Below are 14,825 nucleotides of genomic sequence, written 5' to 3'. Positions count from 1 at the left end.
ACTGGTTTCTGCAAATTCAATGGAAAATATTGATATAAACCCAAATACAGAATCAGCATCTCCATGAATAAGTTTCGGGCGTAGAATAACAAAAACTTATCTAAAATTGAAAATACAAAAATAGACAAAAACTGGAGTATATAGAATAATGAAAAACACAGTAAAGGAGAATGAAAACAAGACAGGATGAAAGAAAAATAATGAAAGAGCGCCGTTGGAAAGGCTGAAACTCTCGTGTTGAGCTTGGTGGATGTAAACAAGACATGTCATAGCAGCAGCTGGCGAAAAGGCAGGACTGACATTCCCCACGTTCCCTCAGCAGTCAGCAATCGCCAGCCAGGACACACAGCAGGATGGACGTGAGTAGCATCCCTGGTGTTGTGGGAGGCGCTGTGGTGGTGAATGAGTGGCAGTAATGGCGTGACAGATGGTGAAGTGCTCAGCTTGGTGAACATAGTAAATGGTTAAGATTTCTATATTAACCGGAATTATTGCAGTTTCCACCAATACACCACACGTAACTATGCACATTCTCACGGTCTAGGTCACACTTCTACGAGCATTTCTAACCCCATTTTACCTTATCGGAATATGGGGTTAGGTTAGGTTAAAACGCGTGTTCCCAGGAGGTCCCCAAGCTTGTTAGACAAACGCCGTGTACCCAGGAGGTCCCCAAGCTTGTTAGACATAGGGAAAATGAAATGTAAGATAGGTCAGAAGATTAATGGCCAGTCTTCACTATTTTAATCCCCTCACATGAGTTTCTGAAGCTGTATAAAATCACCAAATAGTGAGCAGAATGAGTATAGAAACATGTCATGGTACTGAAGGGGTTAAGTACACATCACACAGACACTTCACATACTTCCTCACTCCACCTCCACCCACAGGAACAGCAACTTCCCATCGACATCCACCTCCCTCGTCTTGTGGAGTGGCTCATTTCTCGGCGCCATGTACCGCGGGAGTGGCCGGTGGAGGTGGAGGTGGTGCGCAAGAAGATTAATGCCGCCATCCAGGACATGCCAGAACACCCGGAGGTCACACGTCTCCTCTCCGGCACCTGTGAGTACTGGCACACACTGGTACTCTTTGGCTCTCTCTCTCTCTCTCTCTCTCTCTCTCTCTCTCTCTCTCTCTCTCTCTCTCTAATGAATGATAACTTTTATCTGCTTCACTTTTCCTCCTCCTCCTCCTTCTCCTCCTCCATTTTTCCTCATCTCTTCAGCTAACCCTGTCCATCTCTCCTGACAGACATCAACTACTTCCACTGCCTCAAGATAGTGGACATCTTGAAGGAGACAGAGAAGGACAGCAAGAACATCCTGGGCTGGTACGGCTCACAGAGGATGAAGGTGAGAAAGAGAGAGAGAGAGGTGCTTGTATTTGTAAAGGCTTAAAAGTCATTTGATGATTTTTTTTTTTCCTCTATTCCTAATCAGTAAGAGATAGAGTTTACTTCATATATGTATTTTATTTTATTTTATTTTTGTTTCTGCACATCAATAGATAACAAAGGAGATTACTTGGTGCATTTGTATCTCTATCCACTATCTTTCACTGAAAATGTGCCACCTAGACAGAAGATTTTATACAAAATAACACAGACACTCCCTCCATCCTTCCATCCCTCCTCACTACTCACTGTTCACCTCTCCTCACTGTGGCACAGGACTGGCAGGAGGTGGTGTGTCTGTATGAGCTTACCACTCACTGTTCACTACTCACTGTTTACCCCATTCTCACTGTGGCACAGGATTGGCAGGAGGTGGTGCGTCTGTACGAGCACAACAACGTCTACCTGGCGGAGGCGGCGCAGCTGCTGGCCCGCTGTGTCAACTATGAGGTGGCTGGAGTGAGGCGCCTCATTGCCAAGGGGATCCAGGTGCAGCAGGTGAGGGGTGCTGGTGTGTGTGTGTGTGTGTGTGTGTGTGTGTATGTATGTATGTATGTAGGTATGTATGTTTTTCTTTTTTTTCTTCTTCTTTTTTTGAGGGTGTATGTTTCTGTGTGTGTGTTGGGATGCATTTGTCTTGGGGTGTATTTTAAGAGGGAATGGTTGTGAAGGTGTATGTATGTTTCTTTGTGTGACTGTGTAAAGGTGTCCAGGCTTCATATATTTTCTCATGTACTGATAGACTCATTCAAATCACTGCCTAGATGGAACTCCTTCTAACAAACCCTTTTATCCTTCCATTTCTTCCTTTAACTTAATTTCATTCTTTCCATACTAGGTCCTTTTCCTTTTTTATCTTCCCTTCCTCTTTGTTATTGTTTTCCTTTCCTTTTCTCTTCCTTAACAGTTCCTTTCTTCTTTTACTCCATTTATTGATAAGTAAAGTCTTCACATCCCCCTTCTCTTGTTGTGTTGATGAGTTAATGAAAGGATATGTACTGTGATAATGTTTTCTTTTCTCTTTCACTTCTTTAACAGTTCCTTCCTTCTTTTATTCCATTTATTCACAAGTGTAGCCTTCACATCCCCCTTCTCTTGTTGTGTTGATGAGTCAGTGAAATGATGTGTATTGTGATGATAAGGTCTAATGCTGTGGCCCTTGTTCCTTCCCGTCAGGAGTGCGACAACAAGGTCAAGGAGTATGAGAAGGGCATCGCTGAGGCTCGCAAGAAGTACCTCAAAGTGTGCAAGCAAATTGGCATCGCTGGGGATAATGTAAGCATGTGTGTGTGTGTGTGTGTGTGTGTGATAATGATGATAATGATGATGATGATGATGTAGTATTCCCAATGTAGGGCAAGCTTGTGTTATACATATATATTGAAGTGAAAACAAAGAATAACAAAGGCTTTATAACTAGACAAGAGCATTTAGTTACCTCAAAATCTAAATCCAACTTGACTGGAGAGCCTTTTCTTTCTCTATTAAATTTTTACATGAAATGACTATTGAGTGGGATGTTTCTTTCAGCATTTTGTTATCTTCTTCACATTGAAATTCCATGGCTGAGCTCCTATTGTTCTGTAGTATTTTTTATTTATTTATTTATTTTTTTAGCCTTTAGTCATCCTCTTCTGAACATTCAAATTCATTCATTCTCCTTCACTCATCATCATCACCATCATGGGCTTTCTTCTTCCTCTCACCACTGTTCTGTCCAGCTCCCTAATGCAAGAGTTAACCAGTACTCTCTATCATTCATACCTTTCTCTGGTAAACTCTGGAACTCCCTGCCTGCTTCCGTATTTCCACTTTCCTCTGACTTGACTTCATTTAAGAGAGAGGTTTCAAGAAATTTATCTCGTCCTTTTTGACTAACTCTTTCTGACCAGCAAAGGGACTGGCACTAAGTGGGCCTTTTATTAATTTATTCTTTTGCCTTTGCTAATTTCCCCCTCTTATATAAACAAGAAAATAAATAGATAAAATCACAAAGCTACACGCCTGTTCTCTCGTAACATGTCAACACTTCCACTCCCACAGGTGAAACAAGAGCTGCTGGAGTCACTGAAGACGCTGCCGCAGGAGTTCACCACCGTGGCTAAGGAGTGCCAGGGTCTGGGTGCCGCCTGTCAGCTGTACCAGGATTTCATCACCTTCACCCTGCCTGGCCCACACCAGCCAAAGTGCCTGCCTCTGCTAACCTTTATCATGGGTGAGACTGTGTGTGTGTGTGTGTGTGTGTGTGTGTGTGTGTGTTTGTGAGAGAGAGAGAGAGAGAGAGAGAGAGAAAAGGCATTGATCATTGGAGTGTTGTGCAGAGTTACATAGATACTCTGGCCACAACAAACCTTGCAATCTTCTCCTGGGCTTAGGATTACTGAGAAGGTGATAGAGGAAAAAAGGATAGCAAAGTAAAAGGCTCACTCCCCACCCACCACTCCCTCCTGCATAAACTGTACAGGGAACAGATAAGAAATTAATGCCTTGCAGGGTTAAAGTAAAAAACCCAAGGAAATTATGAAAGGAAAGAATGAGAAAGTGGTGAAATGAGATGCCCTAGTTTTCTCAAGATGTGTGTATGTGTGTAAGTAAGTAAGTAAGTAAACAAGCAAGTAATAGTTTATTGGCAACGGAAATATATACTATACATAAGTTGCGAATTTTGAGTTCTGATATATTGTAGCCATGGTCTGTCAAAGTACTGCTCCCTGACGGACATATTGTTAACTAGTGGTTTAATTGGACACAACTGATAGGTATAATGAAATAGTAACAATGTGTGTGTGTAATTCACTGTTTGATCTGCTGCAGTCTCTGATGAGACAGCCAGACGTTACCCTATGGAGCGAGCTCAGAGCTCATTATTTCCGATCTTGGGATAAGTCTGAGACCAGGCACACACCACACACCGGGAAAACAGGGTCACAACTCCTCAATTTACATCCCGTACCTACTCACTGCTAGGTGAACAGGGGCTACACGTGAAAGGAGACACACCCAAATATCTCCACCCGGCCGGGGAATCGAACCCCGGTCATCTGGCTTGTGAAGCCAGCGCTCTAACCACTGAGCTACCGGGCCGTGTGTGTGTGTGTGTGTATGTGTGTGTAGAGGTTCGCATATATGGCAGAGAGGAAGGTAAAGAAAAATAAAGTTAACTGAAGGTATATGTAGATAGATGGGAGCTGAGATGTCTGGGGTGAAGAAAATAAGGAGAAAGAAGTATAGTGATGGTTGTGTCAGCGTGTAGGCAGATGAAAGGATGAGGAAAGAAACCATTACCTTCACAACACACACACTCACAGCCTCCCTCCCCGACAGAGCACGGCAACACCACCACCTACGAGTGGCTGTATGGAGAGGCGCCCTGCAGTGTGGAGGAGCCGCCCCTGGTGATGGGAGGGCTGGAGGACGACACAGCGAAGGACGGCGATGATGGCGGGGTGAGAGAGAGAGAGAGAGAGAGAGAGATATGATTCAGTTTTGTTATTGAAATACCATGATGTGTTACTATTTGGTGATTTTATACAGCTTCAGAAACTCATGTGAGGGATTAAAACACTGAAGATTCTGGCCATTAATCTTCTGACCTCCATACACCTTTCCTAATGTCAATAAAATGGTCTTAATTGTGCATAAATCCTAGTATTGAAGGGGTTAAGGAGAAAAGTTAGGTAGATGAATAATAATCTTGATGAGAAGGAGAATTTTGTTTTGGGTATCAAGAGTTTATAGAGAAATGAGGAAAATGTGTTGGTTAGAGAAATGACAATGTTAAAAAGGGAGGCAATTTGGTTTTTGTTGAGATAATGACAACACACAATTAAACAAGGCTATTAGAATTTGTGTGTGTGTGTGTGTGTATAATTATTCAATATATTAGTAAAAACAATTGATCAAGAAGCATAAAAAACATGAAAATAAAACAATAACATAAAACAATTACATAGACACACATACATACATACATACAGAAAAACATTAGATTATTTGTTTATTTATTTATTTATTCATTCATTCATTCATTTATTTATTAATTTCTAAACCCATTCCAGATTGACTTTGGCGACGGCGGTGACGGGATCGACTTTGGTGATGCAGCGTCAGCGGGTGCGGAAGTGGACACATCTGGGGGCATTGACTGGGGTGCCTTGGGGGAGGGAGAGGCACAGGAGATTGACTGGGGGGTGGGGGAGGTGGATGAGTCGGCCGTGGTGGAGATAGAGGTGCAGGATTCTGGTGTGTCGGGTGGAGTGGCGCGAGGGGATGACGCGCGCACTCTCCTTCTCAACCCCAAGACTCGTGCACAATTCATCGACGAGCTCCATGAGGTGTGTGTGTGTGTGTGTGTTGTTGTTGTTGTTGTTTTTTTATTCTCCTTTATCCTATTCTGTTTTGTTCCTTCCCTCAGTTTTTCTGGTTATTATTATTATTATTATTATTATTATTATTATTATTATTATTTATTTTTTTACATGCAGTTCGAAATGTGATTGTGTGATTGTAGACTTAGTGTTTTGGACTGTCTTATTAAGTGGCTGACACCTTCAGTAGTCTCTCTCTCTCTCTCTCTCTCTCTCTCTCTCTCTCTCTCTCTCTCTCTCTCTCTCTCTCTCTCTCTCTCTCTCTCTCTCTCTCTCTCTCTCTCTCTCTCTCTCTCTCCTTTCTTAAAACTACACTTATTTAGCACCATCACACACCATGACACATTTTCTCAGCTCTCCGGGTTCCTGGGCCAGCGAGCAACAGAACTGGAGACAGAGGGGACAGTGTTTTGCCTTGAGTCAGTTCTCCAGCGCCCCAGCCTCCGTCCAGAGCCACACGGCTGACAGTGTGCTGGCCATGAATGTGCAGGTGAAGGCTGTGCTGGCTCGCTTCTCCACACCTCGCATGCAGCACCTCCTCCTCATCAGCTGCTCCCCCAGGTGTGTATAAGAGAGAGAGAGAGAGAGAGAGAGAGGGAGAGGAGGTTAATGATAAGCTGTATGATATTGCAGAAAAAAGGACCTCATTGCTTGTCTTAACCCCTTCAGTACTGGAATGCATTTTTATTATGAATTCTTTGGTGTAATTAGACATTTTTATTTGCATTATGAAGGGTCTATGGAGGTCAGAAGATTAATGACCACAGTCTTTACTATTTTAATCCCCACGTGAGTTTCTGAAGCTGTATAAAATTGCCCAATAGTAAGCAGAATGAATATGAAAATGTCTCCTAGTACTGAAGGTGTTAATAAGTTTACAAATGGGTCTTAAAGAGTTTAGTTTAGGTCAGAAGGGGAAGGAGTAAGGAGATAAAAGTGAAGGTTAATGAGAGAATAAGGGAGATAATAGGACAGTAAAGGGAAGAAATTAAAGGGATATAAGAAGAAAGAAATGTGAGAGGAAGAAGATGAAGAGAAGGTGTAAAGGCAAGGTAGATGGAGACAAAGAGAAGTAAATGTGGGGGTGGGGAGAATAGGACAGTAAAGGAACAGAATTAAAGGGATATAAGAAAGGAATGTGAGAAGAAGAAGATGAAAGGAAGAAGTGTAAAGGCAAGGCAGATGGAGGCAAAGAGAAGTAATTGTGTGGGTGGTGAGGAATGGGAAGAGAAGGAGGGGGATGAGAGGGAGCAGGGTTGACAGTGTGGAGGGAGGGGAAGGGTTCAGTCATGCACTAGTCACACAATCACTCAATAAATTAGTCAGTTAGCTAGACAGTGAGTCAGCCAACCTGTGAATCATCTAATCTGAGTCACAGTCATATCCAGCTTCTGTGTAAAGGTAAAACACACTTGTGACAAAAAAAAAAAAAGCAAAACATCCATCCAGTCATTCAATTTGTCAGTTACCCAGTCACTCTCTCACTAGTTTGTCAATCACTCATTCACTCACCCAGTCACCTACCTCACCACCTACCCAGTCACTCAGTCACCCAACTCACCACCCATCTATCCAGTCATCCAATTTGTCAGTTACTCAGTCAGTCACTCACCTCACTAGTTTATCAATCACTCAATTACTCACCCAGTCACCCAATGCATCACTCACCCAGTCACCTCACCACCCATCACCCACCCAGGTATGTGGACCGGCTGGCTGAGTCTGTGCAGGCCAAGCTGGCAGTGGGGGACAAGCTGGCGGCACTGCAGGAAAGTGCCAGACAGAAGAAGGTTGACACAATGGAGGAACAGAAGCGCCTGGCCCCACAGCTGTCCCTCATGGCGGCCAGGGCAAGGGAGCTGCAGAAACACATTGAAGGAGACATCTCAGGGCGATACAAGAAGCGGTCTGTTAATATTATGGGGGTGAACCTCTCGACGCATGTGGCTTGAGGTGTGTGTGTGTGTGTGTGTTTGTGTGTATGTGTGTGTGTTCTTACCTAATTTGTGCTGTGAATGTCATGTGTGTGTGTGTGTGTGTATTGATTGTGTGTTTGTCTTAGTGGATTCTAAATTTTACTGTGTTCATGATTGCTCTCTTGGAAGGAAGGTAGGAATAGATTACATAGGCTGGAATAAAATGTAATGTGTAGGTATTTCAATGTTCACAGTAGTAAGACTCAACAAGTAAGCCTCTATGTATTTCCATCAGTCATTGAGCACAGGAAGAGAGAGGAGTGTCACTATATGATCCCAGTGTTGTGGTGTCTTGAATCAAATCAGGGAGGCCAAGAGGAGGTCCGGACAATACTGGATTCCAAGAAAAGGTGAAGGATTTGCAGCCAGAAATACCAGTCAGTTCTCCATGAAAGCACTGTTATATATTGACCACACGTGTATGGGTCAGGCTGGGGGTGTGAGAGAGAGAGAGAGAGAGAGAAGGGTCATGCTGTGTGTGTGAGGAACCAAGAGAGAGAAAGTTCGGGCTAAGTGTGAGTGAGTGAGTGAGAGGTGAAGGTTCAGACTGTGTGTGTGTGAAGGAAAGGGAGAGAAAGTGCAGGAAATTTTTACTTAACATTTAGTGGTTTTGTTATGCATATCCAGTACAGGTGGGTAAGTAAATAAATATTTTGATTGTTAAGATTTGTTTTATTCTGGCCTGCAGCAGCCATGAGAGAGAGAGAGAATCATGTTTATATTTATATTTATTTTTTCCTTGGTCTTTTTTTTTCCACAGATGATGCAGAATTCTTGCTTAACTGTTAAAAGATTATAAGAATAATGAGAATGTCCTTGAAAGCTTCAGAAATATTCACGAGTGTGTGTTTAAAAAGAAGCGAGGCAAGGCAGAGGAATGTTTAAAAATGCCCCAGATGACTTTTGCCAAAACACCAATAAGTAAACAAAGAAAGAAAAGGAAAAAATGACTAGATGATATTGATACTACCCAATACTTCACACAGTTCCAACCACGCCTAAAAGAAAAAAATGAATAAATACAAATTATGCAGTATCATTCATATATTTTTAGCCAGCACCTCATTCACCCCATTCACCAGCAAGGTTTGGTTAACAGTAATGCAAGTGTAGTACGCAGTATCATATTCCGCAAGGCTGTGCAAGTTATCATGGTCAGCACCAGTCTAGTGTTACAAGTATGAGTGACCTTGGCTATCATTACTGCGTGTTGTCGATGTGTCGTGTCTGGGAGGAACGTAAGAGAATGAGGGAAGCTTGCAGTCCCTATTTATGAAGTATGCCTGTCTCTGTCCACCTATCATCCCGAGCCATACAAATGTAACTGGTATAATCGTATTCTCAAACATTTCTGTGCTTCACCTCCATTATTAAATATGCACGAGTTTTTAAGGTGTTTTTACGGCTCTCCAGGCAAACTGATAAGATTTCATATTATTAACTGGGGAAACTCTTGAAACTCCCACTAATAATCTCTGTGCCCTTGGAAAACAGTCGTGGTGAGAGAGCAAAGCGTTGTAAAAAGCCATGGCAATATCCTTATAAAGCACGTTCTTCCTGTATGCTCCTATCACTGCGCCATCCATACATCTGTCTAATCTTTGAAGCTCTCTCCTCTTAATACCTTGTCAGTACTGTGTCGCTTTTTAACCTTGAGTATTGGATATGATTAGACTATTTTATTGACATTAGGAAGGGTCTATGGAAGTCAGAAGATTAATGGCCAGAGTCTTCACTATTCTAACCCCCACATAAGTTCCTGAAGCTGTATCAAATCGGCAAACAGTAAGCAGACTGAATAGGAGAACGAGTCATGGTACTGAGGGGTAAAAAAGTTGTCTGTTCCGTGAGATACTTGCTTGCTGATTGGGATAAGATAATGACATACGAATCTCCATGGCAAAGGGGGAAAAACTGATAGATAAAGAAACTATATATAAATCAGCATGTTTTGGGTCGACTAGATGACATTTAATTGTGAAGATACGAAGACTATATCCGTGGTAACTTATTTATTACTCTAAGAGAGAGAGAGAGAGAGAGAGAGAGAGAGAGAGAGAGATGCAAACGTGAAAGTAAATAAGAAAAATGCGTAAAGAGAAGGAAAGAAGAAGAAAAAGGTTAAATAGGAGGAGAATGCAGTCCTTTCCGGGTGGTTACGGTAACAAGTCAAGACCAAAACAACAACAGCTGAGCGGAGCGAGAGAGAGAGAGAGAGCGGAGAGGGATGCAGTTCTGACGTACTTCCCACATTCCTGATTTTTTTCCGTTTATTTTCATTTGTGTAGCCGTGGCAGTCCTTATGGGAGGCTGCAAACCTTCACTATACTTCCTAGACCTGCCAGATAACATAGAGGGGCCGACTGGGCTGAGGAAGGTGAGTAAAATGGAGTTAAATAGGAGAGGGAATTGTTCGTAAGGAGGGCAGTAGTTTGAAGGTCAGGCGTTGTGTGGCTGTGTTGCTAGCCTTGCCTTTATCACTTCTTGATGCCCTGTTTGGCCTTTGTGATGTCCCCCGCGTGTGTGGCAGCGTGGTGGCATGTGTGAGTGAGCTGTCAGTTACCTCATAGCTACGCGTGGAGGAGCAGTGTGTACGTGCAGGACAGGATGGAGGCTAAGAGTACATCAGGAAGGTAATGTGATGTGCTTTACGGGGGTCTGTGGTGGCGGCATTACTGGTGGGGGTTGTCGATGGCTGAAAAAGGTGTGATGTATGTTTTGTGTTCATTTTAAGTGGTTTTATTGGTGTTATTAACCCCTTTAATACTTGGACACGTTTTTATTTTGAGATTTGTGTACGATTAGACCATTTTATTGACATTAGGAAGAGTTTATGGGGATCAGAAGATTTATGGCCATATTCTTCAGTATTTTAATTCCCTACATGAGTTTCTGAAGGTGTATGGAATCACTAAATAGTAAGCAGAGTGAATATGGAAATGCATCCTGGTACTAAAGGGGTTAATTTAATGAGGTGTTGTGTTGGTTGTTGTCTTCAGGAGCACAGTGTCATTAGGTAGCTGTGGTCTTTCATCTTGATGTGTAATACAATATTAGTGATCACATGAACCAATATCACTCTGAAGTTTGTAATGTGTGAATTAGAAAGCCAAATTTTTGCTGGTGTTTGTTACTACGTACAATTACAGCAAACTGCCACCAAAGTGTGTGTGTGTGTGTGTGTATAACTTGTTTTAAATGGGGTTAAGTTTGGTGGATAATGAAGGAAAACATGACTTAAGTTTGTTTATCTGAAGTTAACATTTTACATAATTTTGCTGAACGACCTATGATGTATTTTTACGTATGTCATTGTATGTAGACTGTTCTATTGCTCTGTCATAGTAACATGTTTTGTAATGCTTAGTTGTGGATGACAGAAACTTTTTATGTACATTTTTGTGGTGTCAGATTGTATGGTAATGCAGTATAGATGATATTGCTGCTTCCGATTTATTTTTGTTTATTTATTTTTTTTATTTTCTCTTCCAATCATGGTGTCAATTTATACAGTTAACATCAGAAATATTGTGGAAAGCTATTGGACTATCTTGTGTGAGGGTGATTTGTGTGAATTTCAGATATTTGATATTGGATTGTATGGTTATAAAAAGATCTCCTTCAATGCTGCTTCTCCTTTTCTTCATCTCACTGTCATTTATACATACTAGAAACAATGTAAAAGATATAAAACTCTCTTCCTAATTGGAGTGTATGGTACTATAGAACATTTGTTTTACTGCTGCTTCTCCTTTTCTTCATCTCACTGTCATTTATACACACTGGAAACAATGCAAAAGATATAAAACTTCCTTATGTGGGAGTAATTTGTTAGATTTTCTGGTACTATATATTTGGCATTGGGGGTAGAATAACAAGTACAGTATATCCTGTTTAAATGACAACAAACTGAGTATGACCTTGCTGTGGTTCAGTCACTGCCTCTTATGTGTTGCTGTTGGCTGGTTTCCTTGTGGACCATTGTTTTGCATCATTCATTGGGATGTGGTAAGTGAGAGGCAGTGTGGGTGGGTGGGGTGACTGACTGACTGACCTGCCTGGCTTCCCAATGTACCAGTGGGTGGAGGGAACTTACCCTCTTCAGTACCATGACACTTTTTCATATTCATTCTGCTTAGTATTTGGTGATTTTCTAGAGCTTCAGAAACTGATGTGGGGATTAAGATAGTGAAGACTCTGGCCATTAATTTTCTGGCCTCCATAGACCCTTGCTAATGTGAATATAATTATGTAATTGTCACCAATAATACTTAAGGTAAAAATGCATCCCAGTGTTGAAGGAGTTAAAAGAGAATAGAGGTGGTGATGTGGCTGATGTAAAGTTGCAGTGTGACTTTGTATACCCACCAACTTAAATGAAAACGTGGAATTGGAAACTCCTATCTTTTTTTTTCTTTTTTTTCTTCCTTCCTTCCTTTCTTTATTTCTTTCTATCTTTTCTTTCTTTCTGTCTTTTCTTTCTTTCTTTCTTTCTTTCTTTCTTTTTCATTCTTTCTTCCTTCCTTCCTTCCTTCCTTCCTTCCTTCCTTCCTTCCTTCCTTCCTTCCATCCATCCATCCATCCATCCATCCATCCATCCATCCATTCTCCCTTCCCTCACATAACAGCGATCAAGAGAGCCAGCCTTTGTGTTCTCGTCTAGACACCTGGAGGAGGTTTTTGTCAAGATATATCCTCAGGTGAAGTCATTAGAGGGTGACACCTGAGCTCCTCCCTCATCACCTCATCACCTTGCCACCTGAGATAGTCTTCCCTCATCACACCATCGCCTCGTCACTTCATCTCATCTCTTAGCTTTCCATGGCCAGAGGTGCTTCTCGTAATAAGAGTCTTTGCCTTAGGTGATTAATACAGTGTGTCATTATCTCTCTCCCGTGTGTGTGTGTTTTTAGCTATTCTTTTGTTATATGAGAGGATTGAGTGATGGGTGGGTAGAAGAGAGAGAGAGAGGGAGAGGGTGGTTATAAAATGATGTTATTAAACCTTAGAGTTTTGTGAAGACCGGTGCGTGTGTAATTCACCACCACCATGGTCGTCTGCTGGTCACCCATCCAGCCTTCCCCATTACGGAGCAAGCTCAGAACTCATAGACGGATCTTCGGGTAGGACTGAGACCACAACACACTCCACACACCGGGAAAGCGAGGCCACAACCCCTCGAGTTTACATCCCGTACCTATTTACTGCTAGGTGAACAGGGGCTACACATTAAGAGGCTTGCCCATTTGCCTCACCTTACCGTGTGTGTGTGTGTGTATGTGTGTGTGTGTATATATAACTTGTTTTAAAGGGGGTTAAAAAATGTACAGTAATACACACACACACACACACACACACACACACACACACACACACACACACACTCATAATATGTTAGTAAAAAAAGTCCTCCTCCTCCTCCTCCTCCTCCTCCTCCTCCTCCTCCTCCTCCTCCTCCTCCTCCTCCTCCTCCTCCTCCTCTAAATGTCACGGATGAAGCTAAATATAGACAAACCATTCACTCTTCATTATTCATCTCCTCCTTGTTTGTTTGTATTTCATCATCAACAGTGTGTATCTTGAACAACTGCTGAGGTTTGGTAATTTGCTTGTTTGTGATGGTGATGGTGGTGTGAAGGAAAGGAGGAAGGGAAGGGGAAAATATGGAGAGAGAGAGAGAGAGAGAGAGAGAGAGAGAGAGAGAGAGAGAGAGAGAGAGAGAGAGAGAGAGAGACTACTACTACTACTACTACTAATACTAAAATCATAACATTAAAATGAATATATAATAAAATAAGTAATAGAAAATGAAAGAATGAGAGATGATGCAGAAAGATGATGGGGAAGATAGGGTGGTAGTGATGAGTGGAAAGGATTAGGAATGTGGATGAGAGGATACTGGTGTTGTGGTGGAGGAAGAGGAGCTGGAGGAGGAGGAGGAGGAGGAGATGGTGATGCGGATGTTGATTGGCTGAAAACTGGAGGTGTGGCGCAGGTGTGGTGGTGGTGATGTAACATTGAGTTGCTAAGGGTGATAGGCAAACCACTGCTCCTCCTCCTCCTCCTCCTCCTCCTCCTCCTTTGACAACTGCTGTCTAGTTTAAACCGGTGTTCTAACCCCACCTCCTCCTCCTCCTCCTCCTCCTCCTCCTCCTCCTCCTCCTCCTCCTCCTCCTCCTCCTCCTCCTCCTCCTCCTCCTCCTCCTCCTCCTCCTCCTCCTCCTCCTCCTCCTCCAATACATTGCTTGTCAGGTTTAGAACAATGGTATGTGTGTGTGTGTGTGTGTGTGTGTTGAATATAAACAGCTTACTATACATATATCTCTTGTGTCTGTTACTATGTGTGTATTACCACCACCACCACCACCACCACCACTGCTACTACTACTACTACTACTACTACTACTACTACTGCTGCTGCTGCTGCTGCTGCTACTACTTTTGTGCTTTTTCTTCTTGTACTTGTTTCTCTTGTACTTTTTTCTCTTTTCTTCTTCTTCTTCTTCTTCACCTTCTACATTCTCTACTCCTACTACCACCACAACAGTCACCACCATCGCTATCACTATCACCACCATCAAAGACATCATTTTTTTTTTCTTCACCACCACCACCACCACCACCACCACCACCGTTATCAAGGCAGTCAAGGTAATTTTCAGGATGAATTCTCCCGCCTCGCTCGCCTTGCCTCTCTCTCTCTCTCTCTCTCTCTCTCTCTCTCTCTCTCTCTCTCTCTCTCTCTCTGAGCATAAAGTCAGGGAGAGATTCTTTGCAAAAAAAAAAAAAAACATGTAGGTAGATAGACAGTTACACACACACACACACACACACACACACACACACACACACACACACACACACATTATCAAACAGGTGTAGACTCATAAGATACACCCAAAATACACTTCTGTCTTCCCTCACACCTGTATCTTCACCTGTGCATGACTAATTAACGGGGTAACGTGACATTGTAATAGTAGTAATGGTGGTGGTGGTGGTGGTGGTAGTAGTGTTATTTTGCGTCTTGGTACGTATTTATTCCTGAGCCAAATAGCGGTAGAGTGCGAGCCGGGTACCACTGTT

The 14,825-nt window shown here is 42.5% G+C and overlaps 2 protein-coding genes across 5 annotated transcripts in view; both read left to right on the top strand.

Moving 5' to 3' along the window:
- Window positions 1-204: 204 nt before the first annotated feature.
- Window positions 205-8,403, top strand: LOC123511163 (CDK5 regulatory subunit-associated protein 3-like). The gene is given in 11 exon segments (XM_045266807.1): window positions 205-359; window positions 891-1,065; window positions 1,255-1,355; window positions 1,757-1,894; window positions 2,573-2,671; window positions 3,440-3,611; window positions 4,721-4,842; window positions 5,455-5,730; window positions 6,118-6,168; window positions 6,170-6,324; window positions 7,463-8,403. Coding segments are annotated over 11 exon segments (1,548 nt in total). The 5' UTR covers window positions 205-353; the 3' UTR covers window positions 7,716-8,403.
- A 1,545-nt stretch (window positions 8,404-9,948) lies between these two features.
- Window positions 9,949-14,825, top strand: part of LOC123511164 (mitochondrial uncoupling protein 4-like) — a 59,361-nt gene continuing 54,484 nt past the window's right edge. For 2 of the 4 annotated variants that reach the window (XM_045266811.1, XM_045266821.1), the window contains exon 1: window positions 10,225-10,372. In XM_045266811.1, coding sequence (XP_045122746.1) covers window positions 10,347-10,372 — 26 coding nt within the window. In that variant the 5' untranslated portion in view covers window positions 10,225-10,346. Of the gene's footprint in view, window positions 10,117-10,224; window positions 10,373-14,825 lie in introns of those variants that run through there. The other 2 variants (XM_045266813.1, XM_045266815.1) reach the window with 2 other exon arrangements.

This window comes from Portunus trituberculatus, chromosome 31 (genome assembly GCF_017591435.1).
Source record: "Portunus trituberculatus isolate SZX2019 chromosome 31, ASM1759143v1, whole genome shotgun sequence".
Taxonomy (NCBI): Eukaryota; Metazoa; Arthropoda; class Malacostraca; order Decapoda; family Portunidae; genus Portunus; species Portunus trituberculatus.
Note: the sequence above shows the minus strand (reverse complement) of the source record. Positions and strands in the feature narration are given on the sequence as shown.